The sequence below is a fragment of the Heloderma suspectum genome, chromosome 2, assembly GCF_057233095.1.
Source record: "Heloderma suspectum isolate Gila_16-S chromosome 2, 16-S_ref, whole genome shotgun sequence".
NCBI lineage: Eukaryota > Metazoa > Chordata > Lepidosauria > Squamata > Helodermatidae > Heloderma > Heloderma suspectum.
Genome location: NC_139459.1, coordinates 206,714,004 through 206,730,223, shown reverse-complemented (window position 1 = coordinate 206,730,223; position 16,220 = coordinate 206,714,004). Strand labels below are relative to the sequence as shown.

Here is a 16,220-nt window from a genome sequence, read left to right as displayed (position 1 = left end):
AGGCTGGAAAGAAACAATGTGATTTGTTTGGGGTTGTTTGTTTTTTTAATGGAGGAAAGAGTTATGCTATCATGGTCTACATCTGAAAGTCATCAAGTAGTGTGGCATGAGATGACAGAATGCAACAGTTGCTCTTGGTTCAGCAAGAAAGAGGGCAAAACAGCATATGTGCACAAGCTTCAAAGTTATCCCCTTTCCTTCACAGTTCCAAAGAGTACTCATAAACAATGTTATGGCTTCACAAACTTGTAGGATATGCAACCCAAAGTGGGATGGTTAGCAATAACGTGAGTGCCCTGTACACTGAGAATGCAGCATTTATTAATTTGCTATCATGCATGGCCAAATATGCTGGTGTCAATAACAGGATTCCACTCCATGCATGGGCTCTGCCTAGCTCCTTCTTGCTCAGAAATTACTTAGCAGTATTAAAACAATGATATACTGATCTCTAGACCCGGTGTCACTATTCGTCTTCTGTGGCAAGTAACTTAGCATTATTTTACAGAGGAGGAAGCAAAAAATCACTGGTTTGCCCAAAGTAGCTAAAACAAAAGGGTGGGAATCAAGAATCTACATAGTTTAAAAGCTACTCAAAGTATTTTAAAGAACCTAAGGTGGGTTAGGCACTTTGAAATTAACAATAGCAACGAATTTAAGCTCCACAACACCTACTAGAACAGTTGAGTCTCACAAAAGTAGCCCCAGCTGTGTGCCCAGGTTGAACATGAGTAGAATAAATTTCAAACACTGCAGTGATCATTCCTTAATTCCTTTCAACCTCCACTCTGTTTACAAGATCAACAGGTATATCAGAGGATGAAACCAATGAGTAATCGTGTCTAATCCCTCCCTACCGAGAGATATATTCTATACAAAATATACCCCTGATGGATGCCTGTTCAGATTTTGGTTGACAACCTCCAAGAATGAAGATTCTACAACCTCCTCAGGCAGCATATTCCATTGCATAACAATATGTATATATGCGTGCATGTGTGTGTGTATGCACATGTGTGTATGTATCAAGACGTTTTTTCTAATGTTTGAACTCGACTCTTCCTTCCTGTAATTCAGCCTTCCCCAACGTAGTGCCTTCCAGAAGTTTTGGGCCCCAATTCCCAGCATTCCTGACCATTGGACATCCTGGCCGGGGCTGATGGGAGTTAAAGTCCAAAATATCTGGAGGGCATCAGGTTGGGGAACGCCATTGTAATTTAAAGACATTACTTCTTGTCCTGCCTTCAGTGAACTAAGTGATCAACTTTTTGTTCTCCCCCTTTTCCCCAACCATCCTTTAGAATACGAATTAGGATGGTACCTTAACCACTTTAAAATAGCCATGGAAATGGTGTTCACCATCACGGTATGTGAACTTTAAAGTAACAAGAACACACATTTTAAGTTTTAATTAGAAGGGACAGATAACTTGGGTGTGCTTTATTCTAGGACTGTGTAAAGGTCTGTGCACCTGCCAAGACAAATTATACTAAGTCAGAGTTGACGAAAGAACTCAAAAGCACCTAAGTGATTGAGGAACATAGATTCCACATTTTAATTCCTAAAACAAAGCCCGAGGCATGTAGTGTTGATTCACAGAGCAGTAATCTTTCTAGACTGACTTACTGCAGACAGCACTGGCATCCTTCTACTATTGGAAACCAATGGGAGTATTAATATCTGCTATTAACACTGATCCTATCTCATAAATCCAGCCTGTCTGTTACCACAGAACTCAAATAAAGGTGTTCTGAGGTCAAGAGGATGTGGTGTCCAAATGAGTCTCACTATTCCAAGAGAAAAGCAGCAAAAACAATCTCTACAGCAAGCATCAGATCCATATGTAGGAAAACCAAAAAGCGGGTTTTAAATGTCATGTTTTTCAAAGTGAGAATTGATGCTGGAACTAGTTCTAAAAACTGGCTGGCTGAGCTTTAGCTGCAGCTGAAGACAATCAATCAAAGCAGCTCAGAATCAATGGGGGGGGGGACCGAAGGGGGGAAACCATGCACATAAAATGGAAAACTAGGGGCAGGTTACAAGCCATTCTAGGCCTTTAAGACTGCAATGAAATGTGAACCCACTTAGTGTTTTGTCTGAAGTTAAATGTCTCCTGAATGGTTTCCAATGGACCTATGTGCAAAGGATCAGTTACATTGTAAAACGTGGATTGCAGCAGAACAGGACAGCCACTTCTCTGACAAATCTGTGTTACAAATACTGTCACTCTGGACCGTCACTGGGATGGCCACTATCTGAACCGTAAGCTGCTTCACACTGTGGCCATGCCCTCTACTGTGGCAGGAATAGTATGTCTTAAGTCTCTTGTGTTAGCAAGAGCATCAACATTCTCCCTCAACACCAAACTTTGGCAGTATACCATCCTTACTGTTGTGACGAATTAATATTGCCATGGTTCATATTCAGGAAATGGAACATTTCACAAGCAAAAGCAGCTGTGGCAGAACTGCACTATCTTCCATCAGGTAGGACCCTGGCCTTGCTATATAACATCCTGAACTCAGGGTAGCTGTGCATCCTACAACAAGAGATCCAGGCAAACTGCCATCATCACAATATGGCTGACTAAGGAGAGGTTAAGTCAGATGCTCTACGCAGCTCCAGAAATAGCTGCCACCAGATTGTATCTAAAATCATGTCACTGTTATTTGGACCTATGAGTGCTTTGTTTTTTTAAAACAAAAACAAATTAAGAGGAGGAATGCAACATGTATTGTGTAGCTTCTATTCATTTGGTTCTACTTGGCTTTTCAGGTGGAGACTGTTTTAACCAGTGCCATATATGGACAGGCCCTGCTCAGGTAAGCTTCAAGAAATAAAGTGGGGGCGGGAGAAAATATGGATGTATCTGTGATGTTGAAGTGTCCAAGATAAGCTTAGTATGCTCTTACCAATATAAAACTAGCAACAAAAAACTGATAGTCTCCTATTACTCGATTTTGCCCCCTTATTGAAACCTGTATCTCCACACAGTCCCTCCTGGTTCCATTGTCCTTCAGGGAATCTCTTATCCAGTCAAATACAATCAGCTACCCAAGGCCTACAGACAATATGGATTGGACCCTGATTGTAGGTCATGGGATGATGGTTCACCATTATTTAGCCAACGGTCAAATGCTGCTCTTGTTTTTTCATACATCATATGTATTTCCATTCTGTTAATCCCAGATCCCCTGAAGGGATCTCACCCTCCAGAATATCTTTATTCATTGGAGACTGCAGATATTAATCAAACCAATGGCATAATAAGTCACAACAAATAACCAGATTTTTGCATCTTCTTGATGTTCTTGCAAAAATAATACTATCTCCAGGCATCTCCTAAAGAATGATGCAGACCGATTCAGGTATTGTTGGGCTGACATGTAAGCCAAACTCTTACTTAAATTTAAATTAGTCTTCCACCCTCTATATATCTATATGGCCCACACCTCCTCTTCCTCCTCCTCCCAGCAAAGCCCTATAAATACTCATCTTTGTAGCTTCAGCTGTTATAGCTGTTATTATTGTCCACACTGAACTCTCACATAAGTCAAAACAAAGATTCTATTAAAATCAAGCACTTAACATAAATATTAAAATAATGGTAGGGACAAAATATAACTCTACATAGAACTTCATAACTACCGTAGCACCTATTACCATAAACAAAAGCAAATCAAGGTTTGACAGGGAACAAGATATGGGGGAGCTGAGAAGACAGTTAGAGAACTCTCGACTGTCATTATTTAAATCATTCATTAAATGTTTTTGTATTTTTTATGGTTGACAACCTTATTAAAATTCATTCTGCTAACCAGTTCATTCTATGTCACTATGGATACCAAAGAACGCTTTAAAAAAAGCCTTCAAGAGGAGAGGGCTAGGATCCCCCCGCCCCGAAAGTGGCCAGTGGCAGGTTTTCCTACTGGTTCTCTCATGTGATGAAGGCTGTCCCGCCACGTGCCCCTCCTCCTAAACCCATCAGTCCACAGAAGGGAAAAATCATATACAAGTCCATTTCTCAGTTTCCCAGGATGAGTTTGACAAAAGATGCCACATCTGTCTCTTTGGATTCGTGCAGGGTGAAGAAACGGTGTTGCTAAAAAAGAAAAAGGAAAAGTGATGAGGGGAGGAGAGAAGAGAACTCATGTTAAAAGTTCCTATTCAAACTTTTATGTTCATCCTCACATTATTCTGCATCAGCCATGAAAAATACTGCAGTAATTCCCAAGCATGTTAGTAATGGCGGGTGCCCTTACCAGTAATACTTTTCCAATGGGACTAATCACAGAACCACATTCATCCGAACAATGTCGCTGCAGCAAAATAGAAATGCCCTCCTCGCTTTTGGCCAAATATAGATAAACTGGATACAGTATTATTGCAAAACTGGTTATCAAACTTCTACCAGGCCATCATAAAAAGGTCTACCATAAAAAGCAGGTAAGAACTATGTACGCAATAAATAATGGTTGAATTGGGTACAACTCATTAACAATAACTTCTGTTAAGAATACTTTTAAAAACAAGCAAACTACCTTCCAGGTCTGCAGTACTTTTAGTGTGTGGAAAGTGCTTTTCAACTCTCTCATATTAATTGTTTTAACAAGCCTATGAAGTGGGCCATTAATGCATAAGGCAACCAGGGACTGAGAAGGAAGGACCAAACCCACAACAGCAAGATCATAGCTGAGGAAGGACCGCAAGCTGCTTCTCCCTGACCACGCCCAGCACTCTCCCCACCAGATTGAAGTCAGGGGATCTTCCTTTGTGAGGAAAGGTACACAGACAGCAGACCCACCCGATTTATTAAGAGAGATTCCCAAATGAAGCAAGATTCCCACTTGCTCATTCAGCCAATGAGCGAGTGGGTTTTGAACTTGGAAGGGTGGGGTCTAGGTGAGAGGGGATGCAGTTTCCATGTGCAAAAGGAGAGGAGCAAAAGAAAGCCAACTATCTTTCTGTCCAACTACTACGCTGAGCACATGTTGTAGTTGCAGTCAGTGTAAGCACAAAGGGTGGAAATGAGGAAAAACCTATTCACCTGAATCCTATTCTCCAGAGTTACTTGGGGCCGGTTCACAGACAGTCCTAGGAGGATACACATTATGCTTATTGGGATGAGTTAGACCCCATGCATAGAAGATTATATATAAACCAGGGTGTATGAAAGTAGCCTTCACTCATGACGGATCACGCACATGAATGGGGTCTACTTGTATACCACAGAACACCTGTGGCCCTCAGTTCATACTAAACATCCTACACGTCGAGGGGTGTGTGTGTGCGTGTGTGTGCACGCTCATGTAAAAACACACTCTCATGCCACAATGGGCATAGGGTGTACATGTTAGAGCAATGGGTGAGCCAGCCCTGTGAGAAAAGGATGGTATTCTTATGCTGAGAAGAGCTATCCAGGAAGAAAGGTCCCCTGAGTCCAGACTATGAGGATAAGTGGGTAAAGGCTTCCTGTACCCCACCATATTAATAGAGTACCATTGACAACTATAACTGAGAAAAGGTTTGATCATTCGTATGTGTGTGTGTATGTGTGTGTGTGTGTGTGTGTTGCTGGGGCTTTGAGCCAGGGATGAGGTGGCCAAATTTATGGGTGGCTGGTTGCCACTATTAAGTACTTAACAGTAACCAACTAGGTAATAACAGGTGTCAGCTTACCCAGACTTAGGGCTGTGCACCGCTTCACCTCAAGGCCCGAACCCCAAGTCAAAGCGGGTTGCTTTGGGCCACTTTGTGCCCCTTCCGAGGTGAAGCGGGCAGGAAGCAGCCCGGAACGGGTTGGGGGCTCGGTGGGATTCAGCCCCTGGCCAGCTCACCACCGGCGCCTCCAGCTCCTTACCTGGGCTGTCGCTGCCTCCTCCTCTGCTTCTGCCACTGCTGCCGCACCGCCCGCTGCTGCCGCCGCCCGCTGCTGCCTCCCGAGGCCTGGACGCACAGTGACTGGTCTTATTCCAGGGAGTCACCCTTTTTAAAATGGCAACATCCTGGAAGTTCCAGGAAGTTGCCAGTTTAAAAAGAGCGACTCCCTGCAAGAAGAGTCACTGTGCATCCAGGCCTAAGGAGGCGGCGGGCGGCTGCTCCCGCTTTCACCGCCTCTGCTGCTGCGCCACCACCTTTGCCACCATCTCCTGAGGCCTGGACACCCGGCGACTATTTTTTAAATGGTGACTCCCTGGAAGAAGACCAACGGGCGGCGGTGCAGTGACGGCGGTGGTTGTGGCGGCAGCGGCGGCAGCAGCAGAGATGGCAGCGGCCTAGGTAAGGAGCTGGGAGGTTGCGTGGGGGCATCAGAGAGGGAACCTGCTTTGGGCTTGGGGCTGAGGCGGGTTGGGGGACCCCCAGATCTGCCTGAGCTGGATTGGGCCCAACTTAGATCGGGGGGTCCCTGCACAGCCCTACCCAGAATCATTTCCTTAGGCTCCATCCTTCCACCACACTGCCATTCAGTACTACATGCATGAGATACTGAACTGATTGTTCCATAATGCATTTGTGCCAGGGCTGGGTGACCTTTTCAGTCCAAGGGCTGATTTCAATTTCAGTGATGTTCTGGGGGGCCACATTCCAGTGACTGGCAGGGCCAAAAGCAAAGGGTGTACAAATACAGAAGAGGTGGGGCCACAAATGCAAAACATAGCAACATCTTGTAGCTTAAAGCTCTTCCTGACAGTGACTGAGCCTGAGGAGAGGCATTTCAACCTTTCAGAATGGGGGCAGGGGGAACTATACAAAAGCTGGGAAACCACAAAACAATCAGTGGTTGGTTGAAGGGGTGTGGCCATCTGGAAAACCTCAGTGGACCAGATTAGGACTCCAGGAGGGCAAGATTGGGATGCCAGGCCTGGGATTCACCACCCCTGATCTATGCCTTTTTATATTCTTGTGACACTCTGAGTAGGTAGGCTATTACTCTTACTTTCTTAGATACACGTAAACTGGGGATGTTCTCTCAGGTGCTTTGGGCCTAGAGATGTAAAATTTCCAGAAATTTTGAGGCCATGGGGAAAAAACATGTTTTTTTCCTCAGAAAAAAAATGGGAATTTGGGGGGGAAATGGAAAAATAAGCAATATTTATTTTTTAGCACTCTTTACAGATCTGAAGTCACCTTGTTGCTTTAAGACAGCTTTCCCTAACCTGGTGACCTCCAGATATTTTGGAGTTCAGCTCCCATCAGCCTCAGGCAACATGGCCAGAATGCTGGGTGCTGTAGTCCAAAACATCTGGAGGGCACCAGGTTGGAGAGGGCCGCTTTAGGAACATAAAGCAGCCTTTCTGTTCCTAATATTATTTTATGTGTCACTTCGTTTGCTCATAAAATTGTCATTATATTTTAAAACTTTTAAACGTAAACTCAGTTAGTAAATGTGTAATTATTGTCTGAATCGATTACAACTACATTAAATGACTGCTACAGCATCAGACTCTATAGAACAAAACCCAAACTGTCAAGAATGCATATTTATTGTCAAGAATGCACAATGGTGACTCTACTCCCATGCTGGGAAACTGAGCATAAATATCCATCAGTAAAATATACTTTAGATCAATAATTTTAATAAGGAATGAAAGAAATAATTATGCTGGGAATCTTACAGAAGGAATTAAAAAAACATTTTTTCCCCATGGCTTCATTATTTCCAGACATTTATATCTCTAGCCTTTCTAGAAACAGTGTTATTACATAGTTTTTAGAAATCATTTTGGGGGGAGTAAAGGCTGGGTAACAATATATAAATACTTTGTCGTAAACTCTAAAAGAAAATGACCATGGCCTCCTGGGAGCTGCACCATATTCTAACTGGGCCCACCCATGTAGCCGGTCATGCACTAGACCTTGTGTTTGTTTCTGGAGAAGCGGGGAGTGATCTGGAAGTCGGGGGTATATCCACCACCCCCTTGTCATGGTCAGATCACTATCTGGTGATGTTGGACTTCTCGGTTCCACAACCCCTCCGCAGGGGTGGAGGACCCATTAAAATGGTCTGCCCCAGGCGTCTTATGGATCAAAATGGATTCCTGAACGCGCTTGGGGATTCTCTGGGGCATGCCAACGGCCACTCGGTCGAGACCCTGGTGGGTGGCTGGAATGCCGCAATCACTGGGGCATTAGATCGGGTGGCTCCGAAACGCCCTCTCCCCCTGAACAGGGCTCGGACTGCACCATGGTTCAATCCGCGGTTACGAGCTCTGAAACAGGAGGTGAGACGGCTAGAGCGCCGGGGGCGGAGGTCTCGCTCCAAAGACGATCAGACACGGGCTAGAGCTATATCTTCAGCCTATCACGTGGCGGTGAAGGCAGCAAAAAAGGAATATTATGCTGCCTCCATCGCGTCTGCAGAGTGCTGCCCCAGGAGGCTGTTCCAAGTGGTCCGCAGCCTGGTCGGTCCTGTGGCTCCGGAACCACTGGAGCATTCTAAGGCCTCCTGTGAGGCTTTGGCAAGGCACTTTGCAGATAAAATTGATCAGATTAGGTGTGTTACTCTGCACACTGTGGATACAGTTAGTGAGCAAGAGGCGGTTTTGTGGGATCGGTTCCAGCTTCTTCCTCCTGATGAAGTGGACAAGGTGCTTTCATCTGTAAGGCCAACCACCTGCTTACTTGATCCTTGCCCATCTTGGCTCATTATGAGCTGCAGAGAGAGACTGGGTGAGGGGATCAAGGCGGTGGTGAACGCCTCCCTTGAGGAGGGAGTGATGCCATCAGCCCTCAAGGAGGCAGTGATAAGACCGCTCTTAAAGAAGCCCTCCTTGGATCCTCAAGTTCTGAACAACTTTCGCCCAGTCTCAAATCTGCCATTTTTGGGCAAGGTGATTGAGCGGGTGGTGGCGGTGCAGTTGAAGGCACACTTGGAAGAAACTGATTATCTAGACCCATTTCAGTCGGGCTTCAGGCCTGGGCATGGGACAGAAACGGCCTTGGTCGCCTTGGTGGATGATATGAGGAGGGCTCTGGATAGGGGTGAATGCTCCTTCCTTGTTCTCCTCGACCTCTCAGCGGCTTTTGATACCGTTGACCACGGTATCCTCCTGGACCGCCTGGAGGGGTTGGGCATTGGAAACACTGTATTACGGTGGTTCCAGTCCTTCCTCTCTGGCAGGTACCAGAGGGTAGCACTGGGAGAGGAGGTTTCAGACCCGTGGCCACTTACTTGTGGGGTGCCACAGGGTTCCATCCTCTCCCCGATGCTATTTAACATCTATGTGAAGCCACTGGGGGCTATCATCAGGAGGTTTGGGGTGCAGTGTCATCAATATGCGGATGACACTCAGCTCTACCTCTCATTCAAATCTTCACCAAGGTTGGCCGTAGAATCCCTGTCCAAATGTCTGGAGACGGTGAGTGGCTGGATGGGGAGGAATAAGCTGAAGCTGAACCCTGACAAGACCGAGGTACTTTTGGTGGGAGACAAGAGGAGGCTGGGGGATGTTGACCTGGTGTTGAATGGGGTACAGCTACCCTTGAAAGACCAGGTCCGCAGCCTGGGGGTCATTTTGGACTCCCAGCTGTCCATGGAGGCTCAGGTGTCAGCTGTGAGCCGGACAGCGCTGTATCAACTCCATCTGATACGGCGGCTGCGCCCCTACCTTCCCGACCATCTGCTCCCATCGGTAGTACATGCCCTGGTCTCCTCTCGTTTAGACTACTGTAATGCGCTCTACGTGGGGTTACCCTTGAAGACGGTTCGGAAACTGCAGCTGGTACAGAACGCGGCGGCTCGCCTGATTAAAGGCAGCCGCCGGCGAGATCACATCACTCCAGTGCTGAAGGAGTTGCACTGGTTACCAGTTGTTTTCCGGGCCAAATTCAAGGTGTTGGTTTTGACCTTTAAAACCCTATATGGTTCCGGCCCAGCCTATCTTAAGGAGCGCCTCCAGCAACATCAGACAGGCCGCTTAACAAGATCAGCCTCGGATGGCCTTCTCTCTGTCCCATCAGCCAGGACAGCTAGACTGGTGGGGACGAGGGAGAGGGCCTTCTCTGTGGTGGCCCCCACTCTGTGGAACTCCCTCCCTAGGGAACTCCATCATGCCCCCTCTTTAATGAGCTTCCGTCGTGCATTAAAAACGTGGTTGTTCAGGCAGGCATTTGGGGTGGGTTAGGGTATTTTTTTAAAAAAAAATTTATGGTAAAAGTTTATTGTTTTAAATTGTTTATGGTGGGTTGTACATCGCCCAGAGTGGCTGGGTGACCAGTCAGATGGGCGATTAATAAATTTAATAAATAAATAAATAAATAAAAAAATATTTCATAATCTAAAGCTTTTCAATCTTTACAATTTTTCAGAAATAAACAAAGAAGGTGCTCAGGAAAAAAAAAAAGTTTTTTTCCAGGTTTTTTCTGGGTCTTCACAACTCTATCTGGGCCACAGCAAGTATGTCGAAACACCACCTTGAAGATGAGGGTTCTGTTTCTAGCTTGGACTGAATCAGCACCAGTCAACCAGCATACCTGTCTGGCCTCCATGACCTCACTAATAGCTAGATTGCCTTAACAAAATCCATTGACCACACCCACTAAACCATTTAATTTGGTACATCTCTGTATCACCCAGTCCCAAAGCATCCTGCCCCTAACTGCAGCAATCTTGGTGCTCACAAAAATGCAACAAATGCAAGGTATTCAAAAGTTGAACAAATGGAGGTGACGTGAAAATTTCAGAATGGCAACGCACCATTTTCCCACACCATTTATCCCTTTCATATAAAATGACTAATTTGCTCATATGGATCTGTCAATCCCTATATATTCATGCCAAATATAAATACATACACTTTTGTTTCCTCTAATCCCATAGGAGCTTCTAATTTTAAGAACAGCAGCAATGTACTAACATTCCAAAGCTGAACCATTCACCAACACTGGTAGACCAATATTAAAAAGCATTATAGTCAGTGATAGCTGTAAAATGTTAATCCCAGAGCATTAGTTTGAAGTACAGCCTCAGAGAGATCCAAGGACTGTCCAATGGCATTTTCAATTGATGAAACAGCTAGCAATGTAAGTCCCTTGTCAGCAGTCATCAGATCAAAAATATATTGTAATGAACTGCACTGATATTGTAAAATTTCCTGTTAGTATTTATTTTTAAAGAATGTTAACACAATGCCAGCCATGCAGGTCAGTGTTGCAAGGTTTTCAAGTGAAGAGGGACCATTTGTACTATTCATTTCAGTGATTAGGTGGATAGATGAGTGTATAGCCTGTGACAGAGTCCCTCCAAGACTGGCGTCCCAGGCAGTCACCTGGGTCACCTACCCCTAAATCCAGCCCTGATAATAACAGGAGCAAGTGAGAGAAAAATCTGGTCACCGCTGTTTGAAAAGAGAGACTGTGCATGCGCGCGCGCACACACACACACGACCCATTTTAAATCTTTCTACTTTCAGAAACCATTTCCATACAGTCTGCTGAGGAGCTGCTCCCTAACTGCCATAGGACCTATTTACGTTACAGCAAGAGAGGGCTATTGCCCTCATGTCCTGCTTGTGGGCTTCCCACAGACATCTGGTTGGTCCCTTTGGAAAACATGATACTGGACTAGATAGGCCTGATCTAGCAGGCTCTTGTTATGTTCTTAACAATTCTGGAGTACATTAGGATGTCTTGCTAGTTTATGGTGGTTACAGGCTTAGACTCTTGGGCCTGTCACCCCACACATCCAGTACCCTTTTGGACAATCTGTCTTTTAAGGAAGGTTGTCCGCCATGAATGATATACTCACAGAGCAAACCCTAGGGTTCCCCAGAGTGAATTTTGAAAACCACGGCAATAGTAGAAAGCCGAGTTTAAATACGAAAATTAGCTTTCTCCATGCCCAAGTCATCCTCTCATTTTCCATTTGAAACCTCAACTACACAGGAAAGCAAGGAAGCAGTCTCAGCCTAAAAAGGCAAGCCCATTCCAGTACCGCAACATCTACTGCCATGGGAAAGTGAAAAGGGGGAGAGAAAAAATCCAAACCACAGGACCTTACAACATTAATGTCAGCCATAAAATACCACAAGGCTGAGATACATTTGAAAGGTGATCCAACATCCTAATTCAATAGAAATGCTCAGGGCTGCCAACCAGAGTTTGGCCAGAGCACATGCATTTCCTCATATCTACCCTGGTGAACCCTCTGTGTACTAAAAAGCCGCATGGTAAAACACTGCTAGATGATTTGGAGGGAAGCACAAAGTGATATTCTATATATACATACATAGTACATTTTAAAGAAAAGGCAGTAAAACTGGGCCTACAAATCTAGTCATAAATGCTATGTATAGTCATTATATTTATATTACAGACCCTCTCCATGCAGAAATGCCATAGGAATAACTTAATATTTTACCATTTGTTTTACAAAAGGCTATGCAGAGAGTTCCAATGAATTGTTAGGAGAGTTATACACAACAGGTATCAAAACCATCTTAGCAAGAACCAGAAGGAAATGGCTGACCTGGAGCATCTCAGAGCTGTTTCATAAACTGAGGGGCAAGCATAAGGAAAATATATAAACACCACAAATGCAGGAAGGAAGGAAGGAAAGCATGTTGCTCTCGTTACTAGAAGTATTTCTTTGAAACGACTTCAGAAATGTGAGTAGGACATGGTGGTTGTCATCACACAGGTTTTGGTAATAACCATGAGGCACTTTTTAAGTGTGAAACGATCTAATTCAGCATTCTGTTCACACAGCGGCCAACCAGCTACCTGTGGGATTCAAAGCACTTCACACACATTATCTGGTTGTAATCCGTGCAACAGCCCTGCATGAGTTAGGCCCACTGTAAAGTAGGTCCATTGCATTAGCTCCCTATTACAGACAGGAGGTTGACAGAGAGGGAAACTTGCCTAAATCCATCTACTGTGGTCAGGCAGAAATGAGGTTCAAACTAGGGACTTCCTGATTTGTAGCTCAGTCTTAACCTCTCCACTACATCAGCTATCAGTACCATACAAGAACTGACTAGACACCCTAGAATTTGCCCCAGGATCCTTTGAAATAGGTAAAGACTCTGTGTCTGGGAGAAAGAAGTCCTTGGCAGACAATATGGAAGGGGTTCCCTGAAGATAAAAAGTTTGTCAACAGCTGTTGTAATAGTTAAGTGATTCTGGCATACGTGCGCTAAAAAAGGACACCGGGAATGGATGAAATCAATGGGACATACTCTACCACTTCCATCCCATCTGATTGATGGAAAAATGGTTCCTTGGTTCAGAACAACAAAGCAATTGCTTATTTAAATATATTTAAATATATCAGAAGCTCAGCTTCTAAATACTTTTTAAAACACCATGAACAGAATTCCAGTTCCCCATAGCAAAAAATAGGTCCCTTGTAGTCACAGTTCTATAATGTTCGCATGAAAAATACACTGGGTAGGAACTGGATTTAGTCATGCTTAGAGTAGACCCACTGAAATCATTGGGTCTTAACTTAGTCATGACTAACTTGTACCATGGATTTCAGTGAGTCTACTCTAAGCTAGGGACGTATGAGAAATTTTTTTCAGTTAGTTTTTGATCAGGATTAACCCAATTCACACTTTCCAGATCGAACATGGACTCAAACACAATCTGCAGTCAAAGTCCTTACATTTCCAAGCTTGCAATGTCATTCGCAGACACATAAAAATGTGTTTGACAGCATGCATACATTTGAAAAATGTGCATGAAAAAATTCAGTGTAATGTCTGGGATGTACATTAATGCTGCAATCCTAACGTCTCTGAGAGGGCATCCCAGGGACCATAGGGCATGCCCCCATCCAAGGGCAGAGAAACAGAGAGGAACCCCCTCCCAGCCACCACTGAAAACTAAGTGCTTTGACGTCAGAACTCCAACTTCGGCGGGGGGGGGGGGGGGAGAGAGCCAGGAGTGTGCCAAGAGAAGCTGTGGATCCACTGGATCTGCAGCCTTCCTGGTCCCAAGACATGCCCCCTAATCTGCTGCGGATCTATGCCAGCCCTGGAGCAGGTCTAGATTTCAGATGTATGAGAAATTAGTTTCGGTTACTTTTTGATCAGGATTTTCCCTGATAGTACCGCAGACTCAGAAGCAATCTGAGGTCAAATTCCGTACATTTCAGAGTTTATGTTATCATTTGCTGACCAAAAAAACTGTGTTTGACAGACAGCACGCATACATTTGAAAATGTGCATGAAAAAATTGGTTCTTTTGAAAAATGCACACAAATACACTTTAATCACTGGGAGAAAATGCATACATTTCAAAGAGGTGCACAACTGATGTGCACAATTTGGAAAAATATGAAAATATGCATGGATCTTCATGCGAAAACTCCCCAAAGCTTGCAATCTGATATGGACTTGAGCCGGAACGTGCTTCAAGAACTACGGTGAGCTCGAATTTTGCTGATTCATACATCCCTACCCTAGCCCTGACTAAATCTGGTTCTGACCCAATGTTTTGAAAGCCCTACAGATACTCCCTACACTCATCTCACTCTAAGCACATTCCAAATTGCAGAAGAAGGTGCTGATGAGAAAGCTACTGCCTTGATCACCCATTGAATGTAAGGATAAAAATTACGATGCATTGTTTCTTAAGCTTCTGTCTGTATGAAGCAGAAAGAGTTGATAACAGATTTCTGTCTTTGTGAATTCCAATACAAATGCATATTATGTTTTACTTTGCTATTGTATTTTATGGTCTTAAGTTTGTTTTGTGAACCACTCAGAGAGTTTCAGCTATTGGGTGGTATAAAAATGTAAGTAATAAATAACTGACCTGTTCTGTAACTCCCTAATTAATGAGTGGACTGGAGCTTAAGTTATCCACCAGATTTCACACTTCCCGATGTTCTTGGCCCCCAAAAAGTATCAAAATACATTTGTGTGTATTTTGAGAGAAAATATTGAAAGATGCGTATTTAAATATGCATTTTCATGAGGTTTTTTTTTAAGATTAATGTGGAAATGGGACTGAACAGGCTTACCAGTGAACAATAACATGGACAGGAAATTGATCGATTCAACCATCTCTAGAGGTCATTCCCTGCTTACAGCCCTGTTCAGGTGAATGTGTGTGGGCGTATAATTCAGAAGGGGGCAGAGACGTGCACAGAAGCCCCGCCCCCAAAACACCACACACAAGCCAGCTCGGTGTCTGACATTCATGCTGAATACGCTGAAGTCGGAAGTGGAGTCAGCGACCCGGCCCACTTTAAATCCTCACACTTTCACCAAAATGCAAGGACAGGGCTTGGGTTACACCTGCCTTTATTAAGAGAAACTCACCATTAGCTCAGGGTATGTTGGCCTTTCTTTGGAATTCTTCTTCAAGCTTTAAAAGAAAACGAAAGGAAAAATAAGTATTTTTATTCAGTGTAAGCAAATAGTTGTAATACCAACCCAAACACAACAAATGATTTAGGTCTCTGTAAAGCAGGATAGAGGGCTTGCTCAACACCAAACAGACTCACCAACATAAACAACAGGCCCAACACCATAAACAACAAATACCAGCAACGGCAGCAAGGTTATTTTAGAGTGTGCTTGATAATCCGTGCTGGATCTCATCTCTGTGGAACTAACGGCAGGAAATCTTGGGAGCACGTTGCTTGCTTTGATTGATCAAACAACTGATTTCATGGTGCAAGCTGCTCCGATAAGAGCCAATACTGTATCCTGCTTTTAAGTTATTTTATTGTTGGTTTAATTTTGAATTGGGTTTTGCTCTAATATTTATATTGCTAGTCAGTTTGGGAACCTGCTGATCAAAAAGTGGTGCGTAAATTTACTCTCAATTGACAGAAAAATTAACTGTACCAATCTGGTATCTGGGTCATATGTACCCCACAAAAGCCATATGAATCAAGTACCTTGTAGAAGTTATTAAGCATGACACCATTTGCAATTTTTTTTAAAAAGTGCATTTATTGAGACCTTCCCTTTTCCAGTTAAACAACATAGTTGCATATAAATCATCGGGGTCAATAATACACCACAATGTAAAATACAAAACCTCTACTCAAGCAATATGTGAGATTATAAACATAAAAAATATATTGTGCCATGAACATAATTGTAACAGTTGCACAAGTACAGCAGTACCAAAGCTAGGGGTGTCATGGATGCCCGACTGGGTCCAGGAGTCCGTCGCCACCCCCCACAACCCCTGGACCGTGCTTGCTGAACCCCTCCCCTCACTCATGCCCTCCTGGACTCACCCCAACTGATCCGGTGAGC

The 16,220-nt window shown here is 44.1% G+C and overlaps 1 protein-coding gene across 6 annotated transcripts in view; it reads right to left on the bottom strand.

Annotated features, from left to right (window-relative positions):
- The window catches only part of MAP2K6 (mitogen-activated protein kinase kinase 6), a 157,618-nt gene that overhangs the window by 38,370 nt on the left and 103,028 nt on the right, over window positions 1-16,220 (bottom strand). For 3 of the 6 annotated variants that reach the window (XM_084837542.1, XM_084837543.1, XM_084837544.1), the window contains 2 exons: window positions 15,270-15,315; window positions 30-4,102 (listed from right to left, as the gene is read on the bottom strand). In XM_084837542.1, coding sequence (XP_084693668.1) covers window positions 4,025-4,102; window positions 15,270-15,315 — 124 coding nt within the window. In that variant the 3' untranslated portion in view covers window positions 30-4,024. Of the gene's footprint in view, window positions 1-29; window positions 4,103-15,269; window positions 15,316-16,220 lie in introns of those variants that run through there. The other 3 variants (XM_084837540.1, XM_084837541.1, XM_084837545.1) reach the window with 1 other exon arrangement.